This window comes from Hyaena hyaena, unplaced genomic scaffold (assembly GCF_003009895.1).
Source record: "Hyaena hyaena isolate Hyena2069 unplaced genomic scaffold, ASM300989v1 scaffold_182, whole genome shotgun sequence".
NCBI classification, from domain to species: Eukaryota; Metazoa; Chordata; class Mammalia; order Carnivora; family Hyaenidae; genus Hyaena; species Hyaena hyaena.
In genome coordinates, this window is record NW_024080814.1 from 1,739,496 (window position 1) to 1,763,322 (window position 23,827).

Genomic DNA, 23,827 nt, shown 5'->3' on the forward strand with positions numbered 1-23,827 from the left:
GGAAATAAAAATATCAAAAATAAAAAGTGAGTAATAAATGAGAATTTTAACTCCAGGAAATTAATATGATACTGTAGATATATCCCAGAGACTTGACAATCTAGAGAGGGGGCTGGCAAACTTTGGCTTCAATGTACATTGATCCTTTTGATCATTTTTACAAATAAAGTTTTATTGAAACATAGCTATACACTTTCATTTACATATTGTCTGTGTGACTATTAGAGGAGTGTCAACTAGTGGCCACAGAGATTGTATGGCTGACAAAGCCTAAATTGTTTACTCTTTGGCTCTTGAGGAAAAAAGTTTGTTGACTCAGTATCAAGAATGAGGTTGTCAATATAGCAGTTACTAGCTACACATAGCCATTCAAATTAAAATTTAAGTTAATAAAAATAAAAATAAACAGTTCCTCAGCCATATTTGACACATTTTAAGTGCTTAATAGCCATAGGTAGCTAGTGGCCAACAAATTTGATAGCACAGATACAGAACATTTCAATTACTGCAGCAGAAAACATTATGTTGGCTGGCACTGGTCTAGAACTTAAAGATATACATCTATGGAAAGATGATATAAAGTAACTTAAAATGCCAAGAAAATATTGACCTGTGCTGAAAATGTGCTGAAAGCAAATCTGTTGCAACACCAGGTATCTAAAAGGACAGAAACAGAGCAAAATAATAGTGGGAACATATTACAGATAATACACTGAGATGGGGGAAAATGTCACATACTTAAGTGGTTAGAGAAGAAATTTTTGTGCTATTATGATTGTAGTATGGCCAGTGGCTCGGGACTGTCTTGTTTTCTGCTCTAGTGATTATCCTCCCTCTTCCCTAACTCTGTGAAGAACCAAGGATTTTCTTTGCAAGGATATCTAATAAAATTAGAATCCAACCTTATTAATAGCTACGCAAGGGCTCTTATATTACTGTGGAGAGCTCTTTGGTAAAGCTTCACTGAAGAATACAACTAAGGTCCAAGGCCCTAGTAGGGATTCTGACTTCCTCAAATGACTTTCATTCTTGGAACATGTTGACTTAATTGGGTCTGCTGGAGAATGTGAGGAAAGAACCCAGATGCACATGTCTGCTTCGTCACATGGAGAGAGAAGAGAATAAAGAGAGAGAAGTCAGTGTGGTAGTTAACCTTTAAGGTATCTGGTTACAATCTATTCAAATCACCACTTACTCTTCCCTTATGAAGGATAATCTCAATGTTTATCACACCATGGGATGTGGTTCACTATGAGTTTAAAAATTAATTTAGAAGGAGAAGCAGTCATTAATTTAAAAAATGAATTAGGAGAAAATATAAAAACCATTAAAAGTAACTTTTATGTTAGTTTAATACACTACACACATGTATTTATATGATGAGTTGTTTCATGAAATTTATTTCTTATATAGATCATAGAAAAAATATTAGAAGGCCATGGATTTTACTCAAGCAAACATTATGTAATGAACAAATACCTTGTGTAAACCCCTAGCAGATGGTATTCACCTTTATGCTTGATATTTTCAAGCATATTTTAGTGAATTAAGTATTTATCTAAGAGGAGTTAAAATAGTCTGAGGGAAAAAAAATCAAAAGAAATTCACAATGCCCACCAAAACTATGTTCATGTATTCAAAGACTACCACACGAAAGAAAAGACCAAATAGCAGAGGTTTCAGGAAGGCGGATGTTTTCCTTGCAAGGAGAACTCTAAGACAATTATTCTGCCTGCTGAGCCTGACCACGTGGATTTAGAGCACCTTGCCCAGAGTTCACATGTCTAAGAGGAGATAATTTTTCCTTCCAAGCATGCTATTCCTTCAGGATGGCCTAGGTATCATTGAAAACTCACTGTCCATCTGTTCACCCAGTCTGTATATTTCAGGTGTCTATGATCTGCCCTTCCTCCTCTTCTTCTACTTCCCATTTGTCATTACTTACCAAGTCCTGGCTATTCTATCTCTCTATTGCTTCTTGCATCATTACCCCATCACATGCCCTGTTCATCCCTTGTCTTGTTCTCACTCTTCCATGTCACCTTTCACATGTAGGCAGGGTCATTCAGGTCCTTGATAATAGTGGTTCCTGATTTTCTATAGAGTAAATTCCACTGTTGAGCATAATATTCCCAGTTCCTTCTTTTCAGATTGCATCTCTAATACTCTCTTCTTTCATGTCTTCATGTGTCAGCTGGCAGCTGGACTACTTATCATTTCCTGGACATGATGGTCAGCTTTCTGGCTCTGCCCTTTGTCCATACCGTTCTCTTTGGAAGGATGCCTTCCCTCCCCACCTTTTCCTGCCAGGTGAAATCTTCATTGTTAAAAGTTATCTCTTCACTGAAACCTCTGATCAGCCCTAGGAAACTCCCCCAACAGAATGTAATCATTTCTTTGTCTAACGTGTGGTATTTGCCATTACCTGTGTTGTTACACTTATCATTATCATATAAGAGGTGGCTGTGTGGGGACTCTCTTCACAGTATCTCTGAGACTCAAGGCATTAGTAAATTCATCGTGTCAGCACAGAATGGTGCTTCAGAATCTTGGCTCTGTAGTCAGATGGACATGGGTCTATTTCCAGATCCCAGCACTTAATGATTGTGTAACTGCAGACAAATTGGTTTATCTCTCTGGACCTCAGTTTTCTCATGAGGCCAATAATAGAACATATAGCACTGAGGATGAACTGAGAGAATCCCTGGGAAGTCCTCATACTTCACTTTGACACCTGATAAGCACTGACTAGATATTGAAAGCTCACTTTTCCTCAGGGTTATGTCCCATGATACTCCTGTTATGTTGCTGAAATGGGACCATTCCATTATGTCTGACATCATTCTGTTTTTTAGGAAGACATGTCTCACAGGGTCATTGTAGAAACCAGCTTTTAAGAGTTATATATGCTAAGCTATAAATTCTGAGTATAAACATTTTACTTGGTTTTGAGTTCTTGAGGTTGCATACAACTGTGATCCTGAAACTTTTGTCCAGACAGAACACCAGTGCAAAGGTTGCCACTACAAAATTAGAGTTCTTGCCCAAATTATAGTAAAATTAGTAAATGGAGGGGCACCTGGGTGGCTCAGTCAGTTGAGCATCTGACTCTTGATTTCAGCTCAGGTCATGATCCCAGGGTCATGGAATTGGGCCCTGCATCAGAATCCATGTTGAACATGGAGCCAATGTAAGATTCTCTCTCTCTCTCTCTCTCTCTCTTTCTCTCTCTCTCCCCCCCCCCACCGCCCTCCCCTCTCCCATCCCTCTCTAAAATGAAAAAGTAAAAAAAAAGTAAGTGGATAGAATGACTTGATGTTACTTTGTTGTTGTTTTTTGCTTCCAATCACAAAACTTCCTATTTCTACCAAGCCCTAGCAGTGAAAAATAGCACGTTATTATTAATGGAAACTGAAAAGCAGCCCATTATGCTAAGGTTGCAGTGTTGTACACTGCTACTGTACCTCTATCATTAAGGTAATATAGTATATAGAAAATAATATACTATAACATAAGATAATAAAATGTAATATGCTTAAATATTCTTATTTCTCTACTACTCAAGTTGCTTTAGTTCATACACAGTTAATCATCATCAGTGTCTTATTGTCTTTTAGAGTATTGTGTCCCACTAAAAGTATGCTATTTGAATACATTTAAAAGCACTGAGGTACACTGCCTGTAAAACAAAGGATGCTTTATAATACAAAGTTTATGAGCTGAAGTGTAATTTCAAAAGTTTAAAAAATAGGTATCTTGTTTACTTCACATTTTCAAATAATAGTGTGACTTTTTTTCTCTCTAGTATATAGTGTTAATGTATAGCTCAAAGAGAAATCACTGTCATATTTAAGGTTTAATATTTTGCTTTCAGGTTGATTAATCATACAAAGAAACTGATGGAGAAGGAAGAAAAGTTGTGCATTAAAATTCTCCAGACTTTACGAGAAATGCTAGAGAAGAAAGACAGCTTTGTGGAAGAGGTATATGCTTTTAATGTTTAGTATTTGATAATAAAGTAGAATTTCTAGAATACTGTAACCAATGAATTACACAGGCTATGATATGATTGCTTGTATTACATATTGACGGTATGTATACTTAGATGAATTAGATAATTTCAGTTTTTATGGCATTCATTTTCTGTGTCTGCTTTGAATTGAGAAAAAGAGCTCTAAGATTAGAATGGCCAAGTATTTGGCTTATTTGTTTTATTATATTTTATCTTGAATTTGCATATTTTTCTCATATAGACCAATGACCATTTTTTACAATGAACAGCTGAGATTCATGACTAAAATTTTGTATAAAGTTCTGCTGCATATTGAAGTGGTGCATGCACTAGGGCACATGTTGATTTTTTATTGTAAATGTATGTCCCATTTTCTATAATGTTATGCCAGGTATTATAAAATAATATTATTTTTTATAAGCAAAATAGTAAGTTTCTATTCTTACCAATATTAATTTAAGCATTGCACAAATGATTCTCAGGGAATAGAACTTATAGATAATAATTGTCATTCTGTTATTAAAAATGACAGCTCGGGTGCTCATTAAGAGATAGCTAGCAGCATGTTTAATACCCAAGGTGATACACTTAACTATAAAATATAAATCCAGAAAAGTTATTTTTTTTTAAGCTAGCTACCTATACTCTTATATTAGGTATCAAACAAAATGAGTATCATGTTCCTTAATAACTTTTGGTCTGATTCTATAAATACTCATCATCTGATAGATTTAAAATTGGAAGAATTTATGTATTAATTTATGTATATGCTATCTAATTCCAAAAAGATCATAGTGATATTTTTTTAAAGATTTAATCCATAGAAAATAAATGTAAGGAATCTTGGGTATTCATTGAAGGGCCATAACTTCAAAATACTCCATTTGAATCAGAGGCTTGCTTTATAATCAAAATGACTTTTGGTTTGCATTAATTCTCTTTGTCATTTCAACTCTCTTTGGGAAGCAAATTATGGTAATAAAGGTGGTCAGTGCCATTTTGGCAAATGCTTCTATGATCTAGGACTCAAGAAAAATGCTTATAAGTCTGAGTATTTGGTATGCTTGTAAAAATTGGTAAATTTCAGACTTTTTTGTTGTCTTTTTCTCGTTCCTTAAAATATTGCTCTAGATGGTTTGAATTTGACTGAAGCACTAGATCCTAAAATAGAAAGATGGGGTCAATATAAATTTTTGACGGAAGAGTGAGGTTTATGATAATAGTAAATTGTGCTTAACAGGAGATACGTGATAAGAGTTGCACTTTTATATAACAGATTATTATTTAACTATTCTCAAGGAAAATAAGAAGGAAATAAAAGAAGATTTTTACTTTGACTAGTCAAGAGTATCTGAGGGTATCTCACAGACCACCCTAGAATAAATCACATTGGCACCTGTTTCTCCTTTCCATTCCCACTGCTGTCACTAGTTCAGGCTTTCATTATCTCTTGGCGACAAAACTCCAGTAGTCCACCTCTCTGAGACAGAGCTGGAAGGGAGGCAGAGATGCTGTTTTCAAAAGTCCAGGAGGCACCATTGACATACGATATTATGTAAATGGCACCACCAGGACATAGCCTTTAGGGAAGAGTTAAGATGAGAAAGGCTAGTTGGGCTTATTCACTCATTTAACACATATATTGTGAGCCATATTCAATACTGGTTATGGTGCCTGGTCACTGGGGATACGGAGATGAATGACAGTTTGCCAAGGGCCACTGCACGTGCCACAGCTCACATGCTAGAGGGCTCCTAGAACAGTCTGCAGAGATCATAAAAGCCTTTCAGAAACCTTTAGGGGCTCTGCACTGCCTTGGTGTTCCAGACCCTCTCTTATGTCCTCGGTGCTTTTTCCCCCCACACTTCCTCATCCATTCACCTCCACAAGTCTGTGTTATTGTGTGCCTGACATGTCCCTCAGGCTTATCCTGCACTGAACATTTGGAATCCTGTATTGCTAAAATCAAGACAAACCTCAATAACTCCTAGTGTTATCCTTATGGAGGAGTTCTAATGGGTGGTACTTACCAGTTGTTCCAGCCAATGGTGATGACTTCCTCAATAGAATTACCAAAATACATTGTGCCTCTCTTTTTATGACACTTCAGGCTATTTCTGAGTGTGTAGCACAAACATGGATAAATGAAATCATTGAGACCCAGAGAGGTTATGTGATTTGCCTGAAGTCACACAGCAAATGCCAGACCAAGACTTAAACTGGCTCAATTATTCTTTTCAGTGGAGGGGAATTCAATGATTCACCACTCTGGGTGAAATGACACTCGTGACAGATTCAGAAACTGATCAAAGCTATTATTTTACAACTCATTGTGTGCTCTCACAAAAACCCCTGTTTATCAGTAGCGGGATCATAGGCTGTTTTCATGATTGTATTCGTTTTCCGTTTACCAAAAATTTAGTGGTTTAAAACCACACAAATTTATTATCTTACAGTTTGGGAGATCAGAAGCCTAAAATCAAGGTATTGGCAGGGATACATTCTATCTGGAGACTCTAAGGGAGAATTTCCCTCTTTGCCTTTCCTAGTTTTTAGAGCCTCCTTTATTCCTTGACTTGTGACCCAATCTTCCATCTTCAAAGCCAGCAGCATCACATCTTCTCCCCTCCCTCCTCCACCAAACACCTGTCTCTCTCTCTCAGACACACACACACACACACCATTGTCACATCTTCTTCTCTTACTCTGACCCTTCTGCCTCCCTTTTATCCTTACACTAGATAATCCAGTAGACTCCCCTATCTTAGAATTCTTTATCACATCTATAGAGTCCTCTTGCCGTATAACATCTTCACTGGTCCTGGAGGTTAGGGCATAGATGCATTCGGGTAGGGCCACCATTCAGTATATTGCAGTGATTCTTTTACTAACAGTGAGAAATGACATGTGGTATGTAGATGCGGCGTTTACTTGTGGCTGATTAAAATTTCTAGGTATGACAGTATAAATGTGTATGAATATAACAAAAAAAATGCTTTGAATTTATAGCCCTGTACTGTTTTCAGAGCATTTTAAAATACTTTGCTACATTTGGACAGTTCTAGGAAGTATATAGGACTGGCTGTGTTCTCTCCACATTTGTAATATGGAGATCCTCAGAATGGCGTTAAGTCACAGAGGGTACCTAATGCCTGGTTGTCTAATATCTGGATTTCTACCATCAACTGGTTTTCTACTATCTGTGTATCAAAGCATTTCCAAAAGATCTCTCAGAAGGAAGTCAAAACAGCAAATTCATACCAGGGTTTTTCACACTGGCTATCCTAATACAGGTTTCCTCTGCTATCCCAAAGGGCAGTGCTCTCTAAAACCTTGCATAGACCAAAATGGTGTAAAGCAAATAAGTGATTACCATTAATTAATTAATCTATTTTAAATATTTATTTTGAGACAGAGAGAGAGAGAGAGCAGAGGAGGGGCAGAGGAAGAGAGGGAGGGAGAGGTTCCCACACAGGCTCAACACTCAGTACAGAGCCCAATGCAGGGCACAATCTCAAAATCTTGAGATCATGACCTGAGCTGAAATCAGGAGTCAGATGCTTAACTGACCAAACTACCCAGGCACCCCACTGTTAATTTAACTTTTTTAAATGTTTATTTATTTTTGAGAGAGAGAGAGACAGAGTGTGAGTGGGGGCAGGGCAGAGAGACACACAATTGGAAGCAGGCTCCAGGCTCTGAGCTGTCAGCCCAGAGGCCTACGTGGGGCTCGATCTCACAACCTTGAGATCATGACCTGAGCCGAAATCAAGAATTAGATGCTGAACGGACTGAGCCCCTCAGGCACCCTAGTACCATTAATTTTTATGGAAACTTTTTATGCATTCCTAGGCCTAAAATATAGCTATTCTTAGGCTTTTCTGATACCTCAGGGCACATCTTGCTAACGAATACATAGAATAAATCAAAATAAAGCACAGGTGTTCACAGTCACAATTCACAACTCTGGTGGCCTTGTGTTGCAAGGCCGAGTGCAGTTCCCAGGGAACGAGGCTGTGGGGACATTCCCACTGCTTGAGCTGCCTGCTGCCTCCCTAACAGCTCTCCAGCGCTCCAGCAAAGCAGATGTTGAACGTCATTTTTGCTTTTGCCTTTCATTGTAGAGGTGAAAATCTTCAGAGTTCTTTCAGTTAGCTAAAACGGGTACTAATATAGGTCCTTTGTAAAAGTGAAGTAAATGCCGTGAGCTTTCAAAAAGTGCAGGGGTATTTAAACTTAAAACCTTAAAAAAAATCACCATTTACATTAAGTTTCTTTGGTCTCCGATAGCTGGGTTGTGTATGTTTTGTGTAGCTGATAAAATAAAATAGAGCAGTGGAACATAAATGTACTTCGTGGTTGAACTAGATGCCCTTTGAAGCAATATCCAGCTTTTAAGATCTTAGTTTTCTGATTTTGTTTGCCTTGTCTGTATGATATATTAAGTAGAATCATCATGTCATTACATTTTATGTGATATTTAGTCAATTATTTAAAAAACATTTATAATTTATAAATACTATGATTGCAATTCTTAAATTAATTTTACTTAATATTCTTCCTTGTTTCATGTTTCTTAGTTTGTGCCAAAAATTGAGAGAGAGAAGATGGGCAATAGCTTGAAGATTTTCAATTGACTAATATAAGTAGAGGAAAATTTAATTTTCTGTAATGTGTGTCTATATGTGAATCATCTAGTGATCATACATGTACTCTATGCGATAGTATAAATTATAGTTCTTAATTTTACTGAAGGATAAAACATGAAAATTATATATAAAAAATCCTTAAAGGGGAAAATTACTAGAGTTTTATAAAAATTTCATGTAAGTATTGTTTGTTTAGGTGATTCTGGTAGGAAAGCAAAAAAAAATTACAAAGGATATAATTCTAACAATCTTGAAATCCCTTTGGGATTGGTCATATTTGGAAGGCATTTTCCATGTAACAACAGCAGACATATTTATTTGCATGAAAAAAATGTGTCGGGGTACATGGTAGCTCAGTTGGTTAAATATCCAACTTTTTATTGGCTCGGGTCATGATCTCACAGTTGGTGGGTTTAAGCCCCGCATCCATGCTCTGTGTTGATAGCTTGGTGCCTGCTTGGGATTCTTTCTCTGCCCCTCTCCCATTCGCATGGGCATGCTGTCTCTCTCTCTCTCTGTCTCTCTCTCTCTCTGTCTCTGTCTCTCAAAATAAATAAAAACATTTTAGAAATAAAAAATAAATATGTATGTTGACAATCTGGGGAGAGAAGGGAAGAGAAGGAACATTTTTACATGGTTTTAGGGCAGTGTGATTTCAAATGTTCTCAATCGTTTAAGCCAATATGTTCCACTCTTATTTCTGTGACCTTTCTACCACAAAAAAAGACTTAATTGACAGGATATGTGTGCTGTTGAACAGAGCAGTGTAATTATAGCGTCACACCATTATTTTGTGTATTTTTTAAATGTTTGTTTATTTATTTGGAGGAGGGAGGGGCAGAGAGAAAATCCCAAGCAGCCTCCACCTGCTGACAGCACAGAGACTGATGCACGGCTCATCACGAGCCATGAGATCATGACCTGAGCTGAAGTCCAGAGTCGGATGCTCAACTGACGGAGCCACCCAGGCGCCCCTGTTTTGTGTATTTAAAGACATTTCAGGTCTAGATCTGAGTTAGCATTTACCCGAGGTGGTAATGGAGATACAAGCTTTTGTGGGTTGGATAGAGATGAGCTGATGAGGGGGAGCAAGAAACAAGGACTTTGTTCAGAGGATTAGTTTGGTTTATAGATTGTTTTTCTTCATCTTATACTCTTTAGTATACATGCCCATTAAGATTTTTAGAGCATTACAAATTATTCCTCTTATAAAAAGGTAGAGCATATATAAATCATAAATATAGATGTCTATAAGCTCTGATCGTATATATATTACATGCAGCTTCTGTACTTTAGAACCGGAAAAGATAATGAGTACTGAAAGTATTTCCTGATAGCCTGTGGAGCTGGTGAAGTTACTTTACTTATGCTATAGTCAGAGTTGACCTATGTAGAATGCCAGTCATAATTTCCCATGAGAATATATTGGTATCTACTCATGAATTATACTGACATACATATAATCTCCAGGATAACATAGATATTTTAGTCAAATTCAGTATTCTTAAAATGTTCAGGTTAAAATGCCAATATCCTTGGAATTAGTAGAAACTGCTTCCGTAATAGCTATGGAGCAATTTTAAGCACTGTTGTTTTTTTTTTTTTAAAATGGTAATAGCCCAGCATTTATCGGGAAATTACTGTATATCAGATACTGTTCCTGATCCTTTATATGTATTATCTTATTTTCATCTTCAAGCCCATGTTATAGGAGGTATTATCACTTCCCTTTTACTAGTGAGGAAACAGGTGTGGAGGCATTTTAGCTCCTGAGCTCACACTCTTAATTAACATATTAGAGCCAAACAGTTTATATGACTTGTAATCATAACCTTTTATTTTCTCAGATATTCAGCTAAATAAAATGAGGAGTTCTTTGATTTCATTCTTGATAAAGTTTGCGTATGTGTACACTGGAAAGCATAATCCATTTATTCTGTGAGCTGCTAAGGAAGAGGCTTGATTTTAGACCACGTTGATTGGGAACAGTTTATGACGCAATACCGGTGAGGTTTTTCAGGTTTATTGTTACAGCCCTACAGATGGATATCAAAGCTCCCCGTATCCCACCTTGTGTTCATGGTCTGAGTTGTTAGTACCCTGCATATTAGATTTAAAAGTTCTAAACAGTGCTTTATAAGATGACCATCATAGGCAGCCCCTTGCGGAAATGTGGCATTCAGCAAACAGCACAGCATCTAATTGAGAGCTGTGATCTTTACCAATGCCCAAGTGGGTTAGGTGGTATTTACACATTGAACAATGATGGCAGATGGTGGCTTCTTGATTTAAAAGTTGGTATCTGGAGTGATATGGAATAAAGGTCCTTAAGAAATGATGCCTTCAATTATTTTTAAGATATCTTCCATCATTTTTTTAACTCTAAAATTTTTACTGTCAGCTGAGTTAACGAGAATTTATTCTTTCTCTCAGCAGGAAAAAAAATCATTGTAACTAATCTTTTATTTCAAATTTTGAGGAGCAGCAAAAAGAGAATAAGCCAGAATTACACCAAGGAGCTTACCTCCTACATCAAATATGCAGACATGTCAGTCTCAGCAGTAATCACATTGTTGCAAATTTGTAAATTGTATCAAGCTACTCTTATCATAAGAGTCTGTGCAGAATCATTCACCTTCTACGCATATACTAATTTTGCTTTCTAGCAAGCAAATAAACAAATTTAAGTAGAATTGCTATACAGAGTGCACAGTAGCTTAAGAATTTGATAATAACTGTTTTGCTAGGGGAAAATAAATTTCAGTTTTTAGTTTTGGCTGTGTTTTGTAGACTTGGTTACTAGAAACATTTTAGAGGTGGGTACAACTTTTTTTTTTTTTTTTTGCAGTGTTCTGCTGTTTAAAGTATGTAGGATAAGTGATGTTGCACACATCTTGTGCTATCTTAATCATTCATATATTGTGTGTGTGTTGTTTAAATTTAGATAACTAAATGGTTGGAAATATGAAAATATGTTGATGTCTCCTTACAATAAGAGATCATTTTTAGAACATAATTAATATGCTCTTTCACTTTGGGATCTTTATTATATTTTCATTAGATAGTGATCATTAAGGTGGACGTAAAAGCAATAATTGTTTATAGAAATTTACTTCTTTCAATTGCTGAGCTGGCTGGTCACTTGTTAAGCCATGAAATTGCTAAGTTTACCCAATTATAGTCATTGTAACCTCATTACTGCAAACATTTATAAAATTCTTAATTACACTTTGCCTTTACTTTTCTGTTATAAAATCTGATGGTGTTGCCTCAGTGGTTTTTCAGATATGCTGTGGTTTGTAGGGATCAGTGACTAAAATGTCATGATGAAAACATTATCAGTACTAAAAATTTAGCCAACCATTCATTGCCTCTAGTAAGTGTAAGACACTTGGTAGTTAATGATTTTAGGTGAAAAATGGTGTTGTGATTAAAGAAAAAAAAGAACAAGAAGAAAAACACATGAAAATTAATACATAATAAAATTTTGATGTTAGTTCTTGGCACCTAAATCTAAATTAAACCCCTTTTCAGGAAGCATTCCATGATTAGTTTCTTGTAACTCCATATTATTCTAGTTTATAATCATTTCAGCACTTACAAAATCTTATCTGTCTTATTAGCATAGAACCTTTAATATCCTACATTATGAAGGTTTTCTTTGCTCTATGTTGTTATTTAAATGAAGAGAAACTCCTTGATAGGCCTGATATATAAGGTGAAGAAATGTCCAGAAGGCCTTGCATGCTGAGATTCTGCAAGGGTAGAGTTCTGCAACTCTCGTCAGTCCCACTCCATTCTCCATGAAGTGTTGTTCTTATTTAGGGCAGAGGCTGGTGATTTTATTCACTGGGATATTCCCATTGTCTGTCATTTTTCCCTGCACATAGTTATTGTTCAATAAATGTTTGTGGACTGATTTATTTGCACATGGTAGCAATAAATGTTACTATCTGCAAGAACAATACAGTGACCTTCACTAGTGATATCCAAGGAGTAGCTTCTAGAATCACTTCAAGTTCCACTTTACATTTTTTTTGCAACTCAGGAAATAGATTTCTTGATACTTGGCATGCAGAGTTGGGCCAGCAGTGGACAGAGCAATGGCAGAGAGGGCTGATGAGGAGATTATCTTGTAGAAAGCACCATGTTGGAGCGACTATGCCGTCCTTGTTGCTGTCTGACTTGGAAAGCCAAAGGGGAAGGAGTGGAGGGTCCCCACACCCTGCACAGTAATGATGGGAGCTCAGCCAAGGGAAGCTGGAGCAAAGGAAGGATGACCAGATCTGAAGGCAAGAAATGGGAGGAAGGCTCCAGCCACCGCGCTTCTCTTTCAGGAAGGGCTGAACGGGACCCAGAAAGAACTAGCAAGCGACTCAGGCTACAGAAGCAGGAAAAGCCCACTACAAAACCAGGGGCATATGGAAGCAACTGGGACTCAGGAGAGAGGCTGAGGTCCAGTCATCCAAACTGGGACACTGAATGAGTTCAGCTAGAGTAATTAGCTGCAGTGTCCAACTGTCGTCTCGAGTAGCATCAGATCTCCTGCCACAGAGAAAGTAGGTATTTGGAGCTGCTCTGTGTTGGCCTCCTGTAAGGAGGAAAAGGTACATAGAAAGGTTGTGGAGCAGATTGGGCCTGATACGTGTTATCTTTTCTATCAATACATTTACGTCTGGACTCCTATTTGAACAGGTCCTCAGAGACGTGCTATGTGAGATACTAAAGCTACATTATTATTATTGCTGTTGTTGTTACTTAAAACTTTGCTGACTGTGCATCCTTAGGGAAGCTATTTGCAAAGCAACAGTATGTGTGCTCTTGGGTCCCCACTGTAACTCTCTGAGATAGGAAAGTAATTAAAAAAAATTTTTTTTAATTTTTTTTTATTTCTAGGAGAGAGAGAGAGACAGCATGAGCAGGGGAGGGTCAGAGAGAGAGGGAGACACAGACTCTGAAATAGGCTACAGGCTCTGAGCTGGCAGTCAGCACAGAGCCCGACGCGGGGCTTGAACCGCGAGATCATGACCTAAGCGAAAGTCGGACTCTTAACCGACTAGGCCACCCAAGCGCCCCAGGAAAGTAATTTTTAATCTCCATTTTATAAGAGGACTGAGGCCCAGAGGGCACAGTGATCTCTACTAAGAACCATATGGTTAGTAACTGACGGAGCAGGGAAGTGAATCAAGATTTTCTGAGTCTATTCTGCATGTGATGCTTTTCCACATGGCAGAGAATTAAGTAATGCTGGGGGAAATCAATTATAATTTAAATTTACTTTTACCTTTTGAAACCACCTATCTGAGGCTTTTACTTCTTTTATAGGAGTTTGAATCTAAGGGCTCAAGAAATCCTAAAATAAAAATGTTAAAAAAGGAAATGTATTCTTATCCACTTATAGGTACATGCTCCAAGTAATAGTAACAGCTAACCCTTTTATGGTGTTAACCATGTTATAAAAGCCAGTTGCTTGCATAAATGCTTTACAGTGTTATTTTATTTAACACAGAAATTGTAGCACAGAAAAGTTAAGGATCTTGATCAAAGTCACACAGAAGATAGATAGATAGATAGATAGATAGATAGATAGATAGATAGATAGATGGATAGATAGATAGATAGATAAATGAAAAAGGATGAAAACTCAGGGCATCTGGCTCCAGTGCCTGTGTTTACCATCACTATGTGAGACTGTCTTCATTCTATTCTGTTATCAATTTGCAAAGCTGTAGGACTGTCATCTGTGGCTTTCAAAGGAAAATGACTTTCCTGTTTAAAATAACACCAAAAAACATTAAGATATTTCTTCTTGTGTGTAATGATTTTGAACATCTACTGCTTACTGATTTTTTCAGGTAGGCTTGGTTTCTGTACATGCTGTCTGGTACTTGAAAATGAAACAACACACAACATTTTGAGTACTTGTAGATTGCTCAGTGCAACTGTTAGGTTTATCTTTACTTAGTTGTTCCTGACCCTTTGCTGAAGTTTTAAATAGAATGCAAATTATAGACTATAATATTTCATCTGTTCCAGAATAGGGAAAACCTATATGATGTGTTAATGAACATGATGTAGCACCTTGGTATAATGAGTTGGTGGCACGAAATCCAAAGGAGAGCATGTGGACAGTTATAATCAGATCAGATGCTTTAATTAATTTCAGATAGATGGCAGAATGTTGAAGGTAGTGACTCAGAGACATGTACTTAAATTCTGCCCCAAGTATTTGCATTGATTTCACACTCTCAAAATACTGAGTGGAGCCGATCAGGGAAGTGCTTGCCAAAAGGTAAATGGCAACCTGCAATAATCTCAAACTTGGGCACTCCTTTGAAAAGGATGCTTGCTTTAGGCGTCTGACCACCTGCCATCATGGTGTGTAGTCATTTATTCATCTATACATTCAACAAATAGGCTGTGCTGTGTGCAGACTGGTTGAGTCCCTCACCACCTTGACAGAGTTAGATAAGACCTCTGGCTACTGAGTCGGTTACTCACTGTCTTGAGAGAGGCTGTTGATATCAGTGCTACCGTGCTTTTACCCGTCACTGCCCAAAGTGTGAGCACAAAATCCCTGCAACCCTGGCCCCAGTGGATCCTTAACATTCCATGTCTCCTTGCCCAACCTACCATTTATGTCCTCCTCAAGTCTCCCAGACTCTTCTTCTTCTTTTTGGTATTGTGATTATTTTTATTTATTTATTTTTAAATTGTTTAGTGTCAAGTTGGTTTCCGTATAACATCCAGTGCTCATCCCAACAAGTGCCCTCCTCCATACCCATCTCCCCCCTTCCCCTCCCCCCGACCCCATCAGTCCTCAGTTTGTTCTTGACGTTTAAGAGTCTCTCATGGTTTGCCTCCCTCCCTCTCCCCAACTATTTTTCCCCTTCTTCTCCTGCTTCATCCTCTGTTAAGTTCCTCCTAACTCACCTATATGTGCAAACATATGGTATCTGTCCTTCTCTGCCTGACTTATTTCGCTCAGCAGAACACCCTCAAGTTCCATCCACGTTGCTACAAATGGCCAGATTTCATTCTTTCTCATTGCCATGTAGAATTCCATTGTATAGATAAACCACATCTTCTTGATCCATTCATTAGCTGATGGACACTTAGGCTCTTTCCATGTCCAGCATCTAGAGTCTCCTGATTTGTTTATTGTCACCACTCTGACCAGTGTGAGGTGGTATCTCAGTGTGGTTTTGCTTTGTATTTCCCTGATGATGAGGGACGCTGAGCATCATTTCATGTGCCAGACTCTTCTCCGGTTCTGTCCTACTCATTAAATGCTCTTGTGTCCTGAACTTTGTCTTCTTTTTTTTGCATAATACTTTATTGACATTATTTCAGATTTTTTCCATAAAATATTTATACCCAATTATTAAAAAATCAGATCTACTAAAGGAATAATTACTCCCTTTTCAGAAAAGTTTAGACTCAAGATTGATTTAAATAATGAAAACAGTAAACCCTCATAGCATATCTAAAATGTGAATCAATTTAACGTAAATTTTTAGGAACACATTTATTACATAAAGGTCAGGCAAAGAAAGTAAAGAGGAGGCTGAGCAACATATAGTGAGAACTGCAGCACTTACTGCTTCAGCTCACATTGACCTTGGTAGGTGGTCTCAAAATGCTCTTCTGTTCTGGAATGTTCTGCTCTTATACTGAATACAATGATGAGTACACACCACAGGTAATTTCCATGCAGCAGAGAACCTTCTCAGAGGTTCTCTAGAGAGGGCTTACCTACCTTGGGTGGCCAGAGTAGGACACTGTATACTTTGTAGATGTAGAATCTACAAATATTCATGCTTTTTTAAAAATAAATAGTTTATTGTCAAGTTGGTTTCCATATAACACCCAGTGCTTGTCTCCACAAGTGCCCTCCTCCATGCCCATCACCCCCCTTCCCTCTCCCCCACCCCCATCAGCCTCAGTTTGTTCTCAGCATTCAAGAGTCTCTCATGGTTTGCCTCCCTCCCTCTCCCCAACTATTTTTTCCCCTTCTTCTCCAACTGTTCCCTCCACCTTCCCGCTTTAAATGAAGACCCACTCTCTGTGAAGGCCTCCTCGCTTTCTCAGCAGCTCTGTCAAGGCGTGTTTCCTTTCTCTCTTATGTGAAGAGACTTTCCTTGTTGCTTCTCTTTGTTTCTTGTAGCCTGATTCCTCTGCCCTCTTAAAATCCAAAACACCTTTGAGGTTAAGCCTCTCTCACTGTATCACCCTGGCATGTGCCAATATCCTGGTCATTCCCTGTCATCCACCCAAGACTTTGGAATCTGCTCACATTCTATGTGGGGACCAGACCTACTATCATCAGAAGGGACTTTGGTCCTCATGGAATGTTTATCCCCCATGCTGGCTGCTCAGGCCCTTGACCTCTGTATCTGCACTGACCTTCTCTCCTCCATGTCCATCACCTACTTCTTCTGTAACACCTTGGAAGGTTTCATCACCAGGAACTGCTTCTTTTCCACCATAGCCAATCCAGGCTTCCCACTGGCTGACCTTTACTTTCTCTCATTCAATGTGCTTGTTTAAGTACACCCGTTAGGACTGTTTTTACCTAATCAGATCCACTGACCCCTCTGAGTTCCCAGTTGTTCAGTTTGCTCCCTTCTGCTTATTAGCGCTAGATTTCGTAGTCACAAGCCCAGCTGCAGAGCAGCTGTTTAAGACCAGGAACTAACAAAGAGTCCCACCGAAACAGCACGGGTGAGGGAAGGAATGGTTTCTCGGAAGAGAATCAGAATATGGTTGCCAAAAGATCTTAGAAAGGAGGCCAGGTAGGCCAAGACACAACCAATGACCTCACCAATTTCTTCTGCAATTTCTTCCTGACCTATTGAGTTATTTAGATTATTTGAGTTCTTTGGCTCATTTTCTGTTCATGTTCCACCTCAGCCATGTATGCCACCTCTTTTCAAATGAAGCCAGGAATCGTGGCTCAAAGTTCTCTTACAAAAAAGCCTCTACTCCACTATACACACAGGCACTCTGTGTTCTCCAAAATTGAAATGACTGAGGATATCTTTTCTCGAGGCTGAGAAAACATATGGATGAGAGTATGCTACTTCTCATACTCTGCAGCCTTTTGACAAGACATCTGCTACAACATTTTTTGTTCTTGGATCATGGACTGTTGTTTGCCAATTGTTTTCATAAATATTAATCTTTGAAATCTTGACTGACATATAAGTTGTTCTGTTTGGCTTCTTTTCTTCTTCATATGCACCATCTTTAAATAATTATGTCACAGTATAATAAACAAGGTTTTTCATATGAAAAATGTCTATTTTAAAACTGGAAGCTAAAATTTCTAATTCAAAAACTTGTGTTTTCTCTCTTTCTCTCTCTCTCTCTCTCTCTCCTCCTTTTTTTTTTTTTTTTTTTTTTTAACGTTTGAATCCTCCTTGCTTTTCCTTTACTTAACTAAGTGATTTATTGCCTTTGGAATACTGCTTCTGCATTAATGTTGCAGTCTTTCACTTCAGCTCTTAGAAGCACCTCAGGAAGACATTTAAACTCAACTTCCCCAAGCACTTGATTGATTTAGTCTCAATGTAGTTGACTGTTCCTTCTTAGTCTGAAATTAGGAGCTTTAGAGCTAGGTCAGGATTTTGAACTGGATTATGAATCACCTAGTAAAGATATTTACTAATGGCAGTCAATGCATGTTAGTTTCTAATAATACCTGTGCATGAGAAGATAATTAAAAAGTCTGTGATGGAAGATACAATGGGCGTACCTTCCACCAAAGGGTGTTATTTAATGACCATTGATAAGGTTTTATTGTCCTCTATGCTCGAAGTAGCACATGTAAAACATATGCTATGGGCAGCTATTGGGGGCTCATTTTCATTATGCATGGTTGTTCGTGATTTACTTTACTATTACTTCTAAGAATCAGTAATTCAGCACAGTTTAAGTTGTCTCAATTATTTCTCAATTAGTAAATCAACTGAAAAATGAAAAGCCTTTCCTACAGATACTTGATCATGAGACCTGCTGGGATAGTCTTGTGCATGAAGCCATTGACACCAAACACATCTGCTGATTAATTTAGAGGGAAGTTTATTTGAAAACAAGGCCATTGGATCTTCTCTCCTCAGTGAACTACTTTTTCAACATTGAACTCAATCTTTGTCTTTACAAATACATTACAAGGTCTCTTTACAAGATCTCGAGAAGAATGCTCCATGCTCAGGTTTTCATAAGAGGCTGAGGGCTTTTTATTCGTTTGTTGGTTGGTTTTAAATCCATAGTACTCTATTATCAAAGGAGAGTTAACAAACTGGAAAATATAGTCACTCATCAATGGATGATGAAATTGTTTTGTCTTTGACTCCATCTAGAATCATGTAAAATTAAATTTAGAGTAGAAGAGATTTTCATATTGTGCTATCTCTAGTCCTAGTCCTAGTTAGGGACTGGGAATACATCTCACAGTTGAGATCAAGCACAGTTTCCTCTGAGGTCTATTGGCAAGTCTCAGCTCTCTCCTGCATGTGCCATTTTCTGAGAATAAAATGAGATTCACATGTTTGCATACCATCTTGCTAATCCTTGCCAGGGATACTTTCTGGAAAGAGCATACTGAATATTTCTGCCATGCCTCTATTTTAGGGAGAAAAAAGAATCTCACAAAAATTGGGAGCTGTTCCAGGATTGGGCCAGCAGCTGAGGCGTAGATGAGGCTTCTGCTGGGGCAGCTAGTGATTCCATGCAGTTAGGAGGATGGAGGTGTTCCACCATGTCAGAGGTTCGCACCAGAGAGAAGATTATTTGAAGAGAACCCTGGCCTCACTTGCATGGTTTCTGTCAATAACCAATACCTATCGAGTGTTGTATCACACTCTGTGGTGAGATACAATGAAATGATACCACCTGTATTTGTTTTCTGGGGCTGCCGTAACAATGAACCACAGACTGGTAAGCAACAGAAATAAGCTGTTTTGGAGCTCTGGAAGCTAGATGTCCACGATCAAGATGTCAGCAGGACTGGCTCCTTGTGAGAAAAGAATGTGTTCCAGGCCTCTCTCCTTGTTTCTAGATGGCTGTCTTCTCCCTGTGTCTTCATGTGGTCTTCCTTCTGTACATTTTTCTGTGTCCAAATGTCTTCTTCTTATAAGGATACCAGTCATAGTGGGTTAGGGGCCACCCTAATGACCTCATTTCAATTTAGTTACCTCTTTAAAGTCTGTCTCCAAATATGGTGCTGCTTTGTGGTAACAGGGTTTAGGACTTCAACCTATGAAGTTTTGGGTGATGCATTTCAGCCCATAGTACCACCTCAGTCTTTCATCTACTCATAGAGAAGACATGTGCAAATGTTTTCTGTGTGCTTCTGTGCTCATTTTGTTGAGGGCAGTTAAAGCCCTGAGCAGATTGCTGGCATCCACAGGGATTGAAGAAGTTACTTCTAAACGTTATTATTTAAGTCAGTCTAAACCAACACAGAAACATAGAACAGGAATTTTGCTTTTCTCTTATTTATAACTTAGACTAAAGTTAAAAGAAAACAATTAATTGGTATAAAATCTCTGGTGGCACCGGGGTGCCTGGGTGCCTCAGTTGGTTGAGTGTCCAACTTTGGCTCAGGTCATAATCTCATGCTTTGTGGGTTAAGGCCCACAACAGGCTCTCTGCTGGCTGTGTGGAGCCTGCTTGAGATTCTCTCTCTTTCTCTCTCTCTCTCTCTCTCTTTCTGCTCCTCCTCCACTTGGGCTATCTCTCTCTCTCTCTCTCTCTCTCGAAATAAATAAATAAAAATTAAAAAAAAAAAAACCAGTGGCACTGAGAAGTACACGGGTAGATGTTTGAGAATAAAACTGAAACACTATGTAGATCTGATTGGTTCTGAAAACACAAAATGGGAAAATTTGATAGAATTTTAATTTTAATTTTTGTAATATTCTTCAGCTTCAGGCCATCTTTCAATAGCATAGTCCAGTTTATTTCCTGAGCACTTTTGACAGGTGTTTCAGCACATTCATGAAAATTGGCAAGTTTCAGATATGATATTTGGAGTTTCTGTATTTTTACAAGTTGAATTAAAAAAATTGTTCTGGGCTACTGCTTTGGCAATTTATCTTTCTATTTCTCTCAGAGAAAAATATACACTTAAAAACCTTCACTGAAAAATGTACCTTTTCTGGAGGAAGGCTTTGTACTATTTACAAGTATTTGTAAACTACACATGCATAATTTTACTATTTAGTTTGCTAAGTGACCAGTTTTTAAAATGGTTGTTTCTGGGACACCAGAGTGGCTCAGTTGGTTAAACATCCAACTTCAGCTCAAGTCATGATCTCGCAGTTCGTGGGTTCAAGCCCCACATTGGGCTCTGTGCTAACAGCTCAGAGCCTGGAGCCTCCTTCAGATTCTTTGTCTCCCTCTTTCTCTGCCCTCCCTCTGCTTGTTCTCTCTCTCTCTTAAAAACAAATAAATAAAGGGGCGCCTGGGTGGCTTAGTCGGTTAAGCGTCCGACTTTCGCTTAGGTCATGATCTCGCAGTTCGTGGGTTCGAGCCCTGCATCGGGCTCTGTGCTGACTGCCAGCTCAGAGCCTGGAGCCTGTTTCAGTCTGTGACTCCCTCTCTCTCTGACTCTCCCCTGCTCACGCTGTCTCTCTCCTAGAAATAAATAAAACATTAAAATAAATAAATAAATAAATAAACATTAAAATGGTCATTTTTAATACCCAAATAAGGCTAAAGTGAGTTTAAATTTTTTTTTTAATATTTTATTTATTTCTGAGAGAGAGAGAGAGACAGCGTGAGCAGAGGAGGGTCAGAGAGAGAGGGAGACACAGAAACTGAAGAAGGCTCCTGGCTCTGAGCTGGCTGTCAGCACAGAGCCCAACTCGGGGCTCAAACCCACGAACCGTGAGATCATGACCTGAGCTGAAGTCGGCTGCTTAACCGACTGAGCCATCCAGGCGCCCCTAAAGTGAGTTTTAAAAGAAGCATGGCACAAACAGGGACACTAATTTTAGCCCAGCCTCACTGCCTTATTCCCTGCACCTGTATGTGGGAGACAACAATGAAGTGATAAGTTCTCATTATTTTAAGAAAGAAAATGACTCAAGTTACAGGGTTAATTACTTTCGTAAATTTTTTCTGATATTTTTCTTATATTTTAAGGTACAATTGTTTTATTTTCTTAGGTGCAAAATTTTTCCTACTTCTCATATGTTTTAAACCAGTTCTCTCATACCAACAAAACTAGAATGATCAGCATCAGAAAAATAGAGTTCAGGATACATTCCAGACTAATTCCTTCTGCCCTCCAACAAATGACTAACTTAACTTAGCATAGCTAAATTAAGATTATTGATCATTTGTGTTTTGATGCAGGTATCATCTTTCCCATGAGATTTTAAGTTATTGATTACTTCACTAATTTCATGGGGAAAGGGAATTTCATGGATCATTCAGACATACATTTATGCAAATGCAGTAAACATGAGATATAGAGCTTGGTAGCAGGAAATCAATGGTGTAAGTGAGAAAATACCACCTGTTAAAAATGAGACTGAAGTTCATTATTCTGGTACTGGAGAGTCAGTTTAAGCCATATAAGAATAACAATCATCAGAGTATTGTTAGAGATGTATCACGAAGCTGAGGGGAATGGAAAAATCCAGGAGTTTTAAAAACAGTATTTCTGTAAATTTAGTTTTTTCTTCAAGTTGATACACATGACCAGTATGTGGTAAGTGTCAGAAGCAGGTTACAGAATTAACATGGAAATCCTTTGTCTGGTATTATAGTTCACTACTGGTATTTTCTGTGCATTTATTGAAATGTCTTACACACTTCATGCTCTGGAGTGTTACATGTGTTTGTACTTCACATTTGCCTCAGATATTTCAGTGAGCAGAATACAATAAGGGGTATTAGGAAAGCCCAATGAATATTTATGGTAATCCACGGGAACCACACACATAAATGAACTTGCTTGGTTCCCAGACATCTATCTTCCATTTTATTCTCAAGGGTATTTCAGAGAAAAACAATTTGTTGTAGTTGATTTATTTTACCAAATATACTAAGATTTCAGTGGCTATATCCAAACCTAAAAACGGTGATAGTTCAACACTAAAAGTGGGTTTAAATTGAATCATAAAAGCGTTTGCGCTTACAAGGCTTATTTTTGGCTTTTATCTATCATCAGCTCTTTGTTGGATGTAATTTTTATGATCTCATATTTATAAATTGGATAGCATTCATTTGGAGAACCCAAAATGAGAAAATAAAATATTTCTGGAAAGAAGTATTCTTTTTTTTTTCTCTGAATGTATTGTTACAGTCCCATGTGACAAACTCCAGTGTTTGACAAGGCTACATACATGTGGCCTTTCTAACTCTATTTTTACCATTTAAGAACCCGGTAGGGGGGAATTTAAGGTTGAGACTGGCCCCAGAGATCCCACACCAAGTATGTTTCCTGACTTTGCAGGTAGAAGGCAGGAGACATTCAGTGTGGAGGTTCTGTGTTGATTTCTGTTGTTTATAGCCCCCAGAGGTAGGCGAAGTAAGAGTACTCCTACATTTACTCCTGAACAATCAAGAAAGAAAAAAAGTCTCGGCTTAATGGGGAAAATGATCCTCAGCAAATAATATCATCATCAGTTTATTAATGTTGGCAACACAAAAATGAAGTTTCCATCTTATAACGTGAACACAAAAGAATGACTCAAATAATTTCAAGTATTCTATGGCCTCTGGGTCTTATTTTGGTGAGGACTTCAGATCTACAAATTCCAGAACAAATGATTCAGGATATTAGGTGGTATTCTGACCCCATATAAATGAGAAAACAAAATATTGTCTATAGATACTTGACTATACAGTACTATTAAACATGAGCTTAATCAGCCTGACTCTGGACACAGACCAAATATGGCATTTAAGGTAACCTTGTGCAGTGTCAGGAGCGCTGGTCTGGGCCACGGGGGTTCTCTGTATCATTGTTGGCTGTGGGATCTTAGGCCTCTGGGCTCTCACCTGCTTTATCCATCAAGTTAAATTAAAAACCAAAACTGAACCAGGTATGTTTTGAGGTTCCTTCTCTCATGTTTCTCTGACTTTCCTTCTGTTTTCTGGACTTAGATTCTTAGTGTGATTACAAAGTAAATAAATTTCTATTCAGAAA

The 23,827-nt window shown here is 38.1% G+C and overlaps 1 protein-coding gene across 4 annotated transcripts in view; it reads left to right on the plus strand.

Annotated features, from left to right (window-relative positions):
• Positions 1–23,827, plus strand: part of ITPR2 (inositol 1,4,5-trisphosphate receptor type 2) — a 501,862-nt gene that overhangs the window by 270,803 nt on the left and 207,232 nt on the right. For all 4 annotated transcript variants that reach the window (XM_039240789.1, XM_039240790.1, XM_039240791.1 and 1 more), the window contains exon 37: positions 3,875–3,983. In XM_039240789.1, the coding sequence (XP_039096720.1) occupies positions 3,875–3,983 (109 nt within the window). The remainder of the gene's footprint in view (positions 1–3,874; positions 3,984–23,827) is intronic.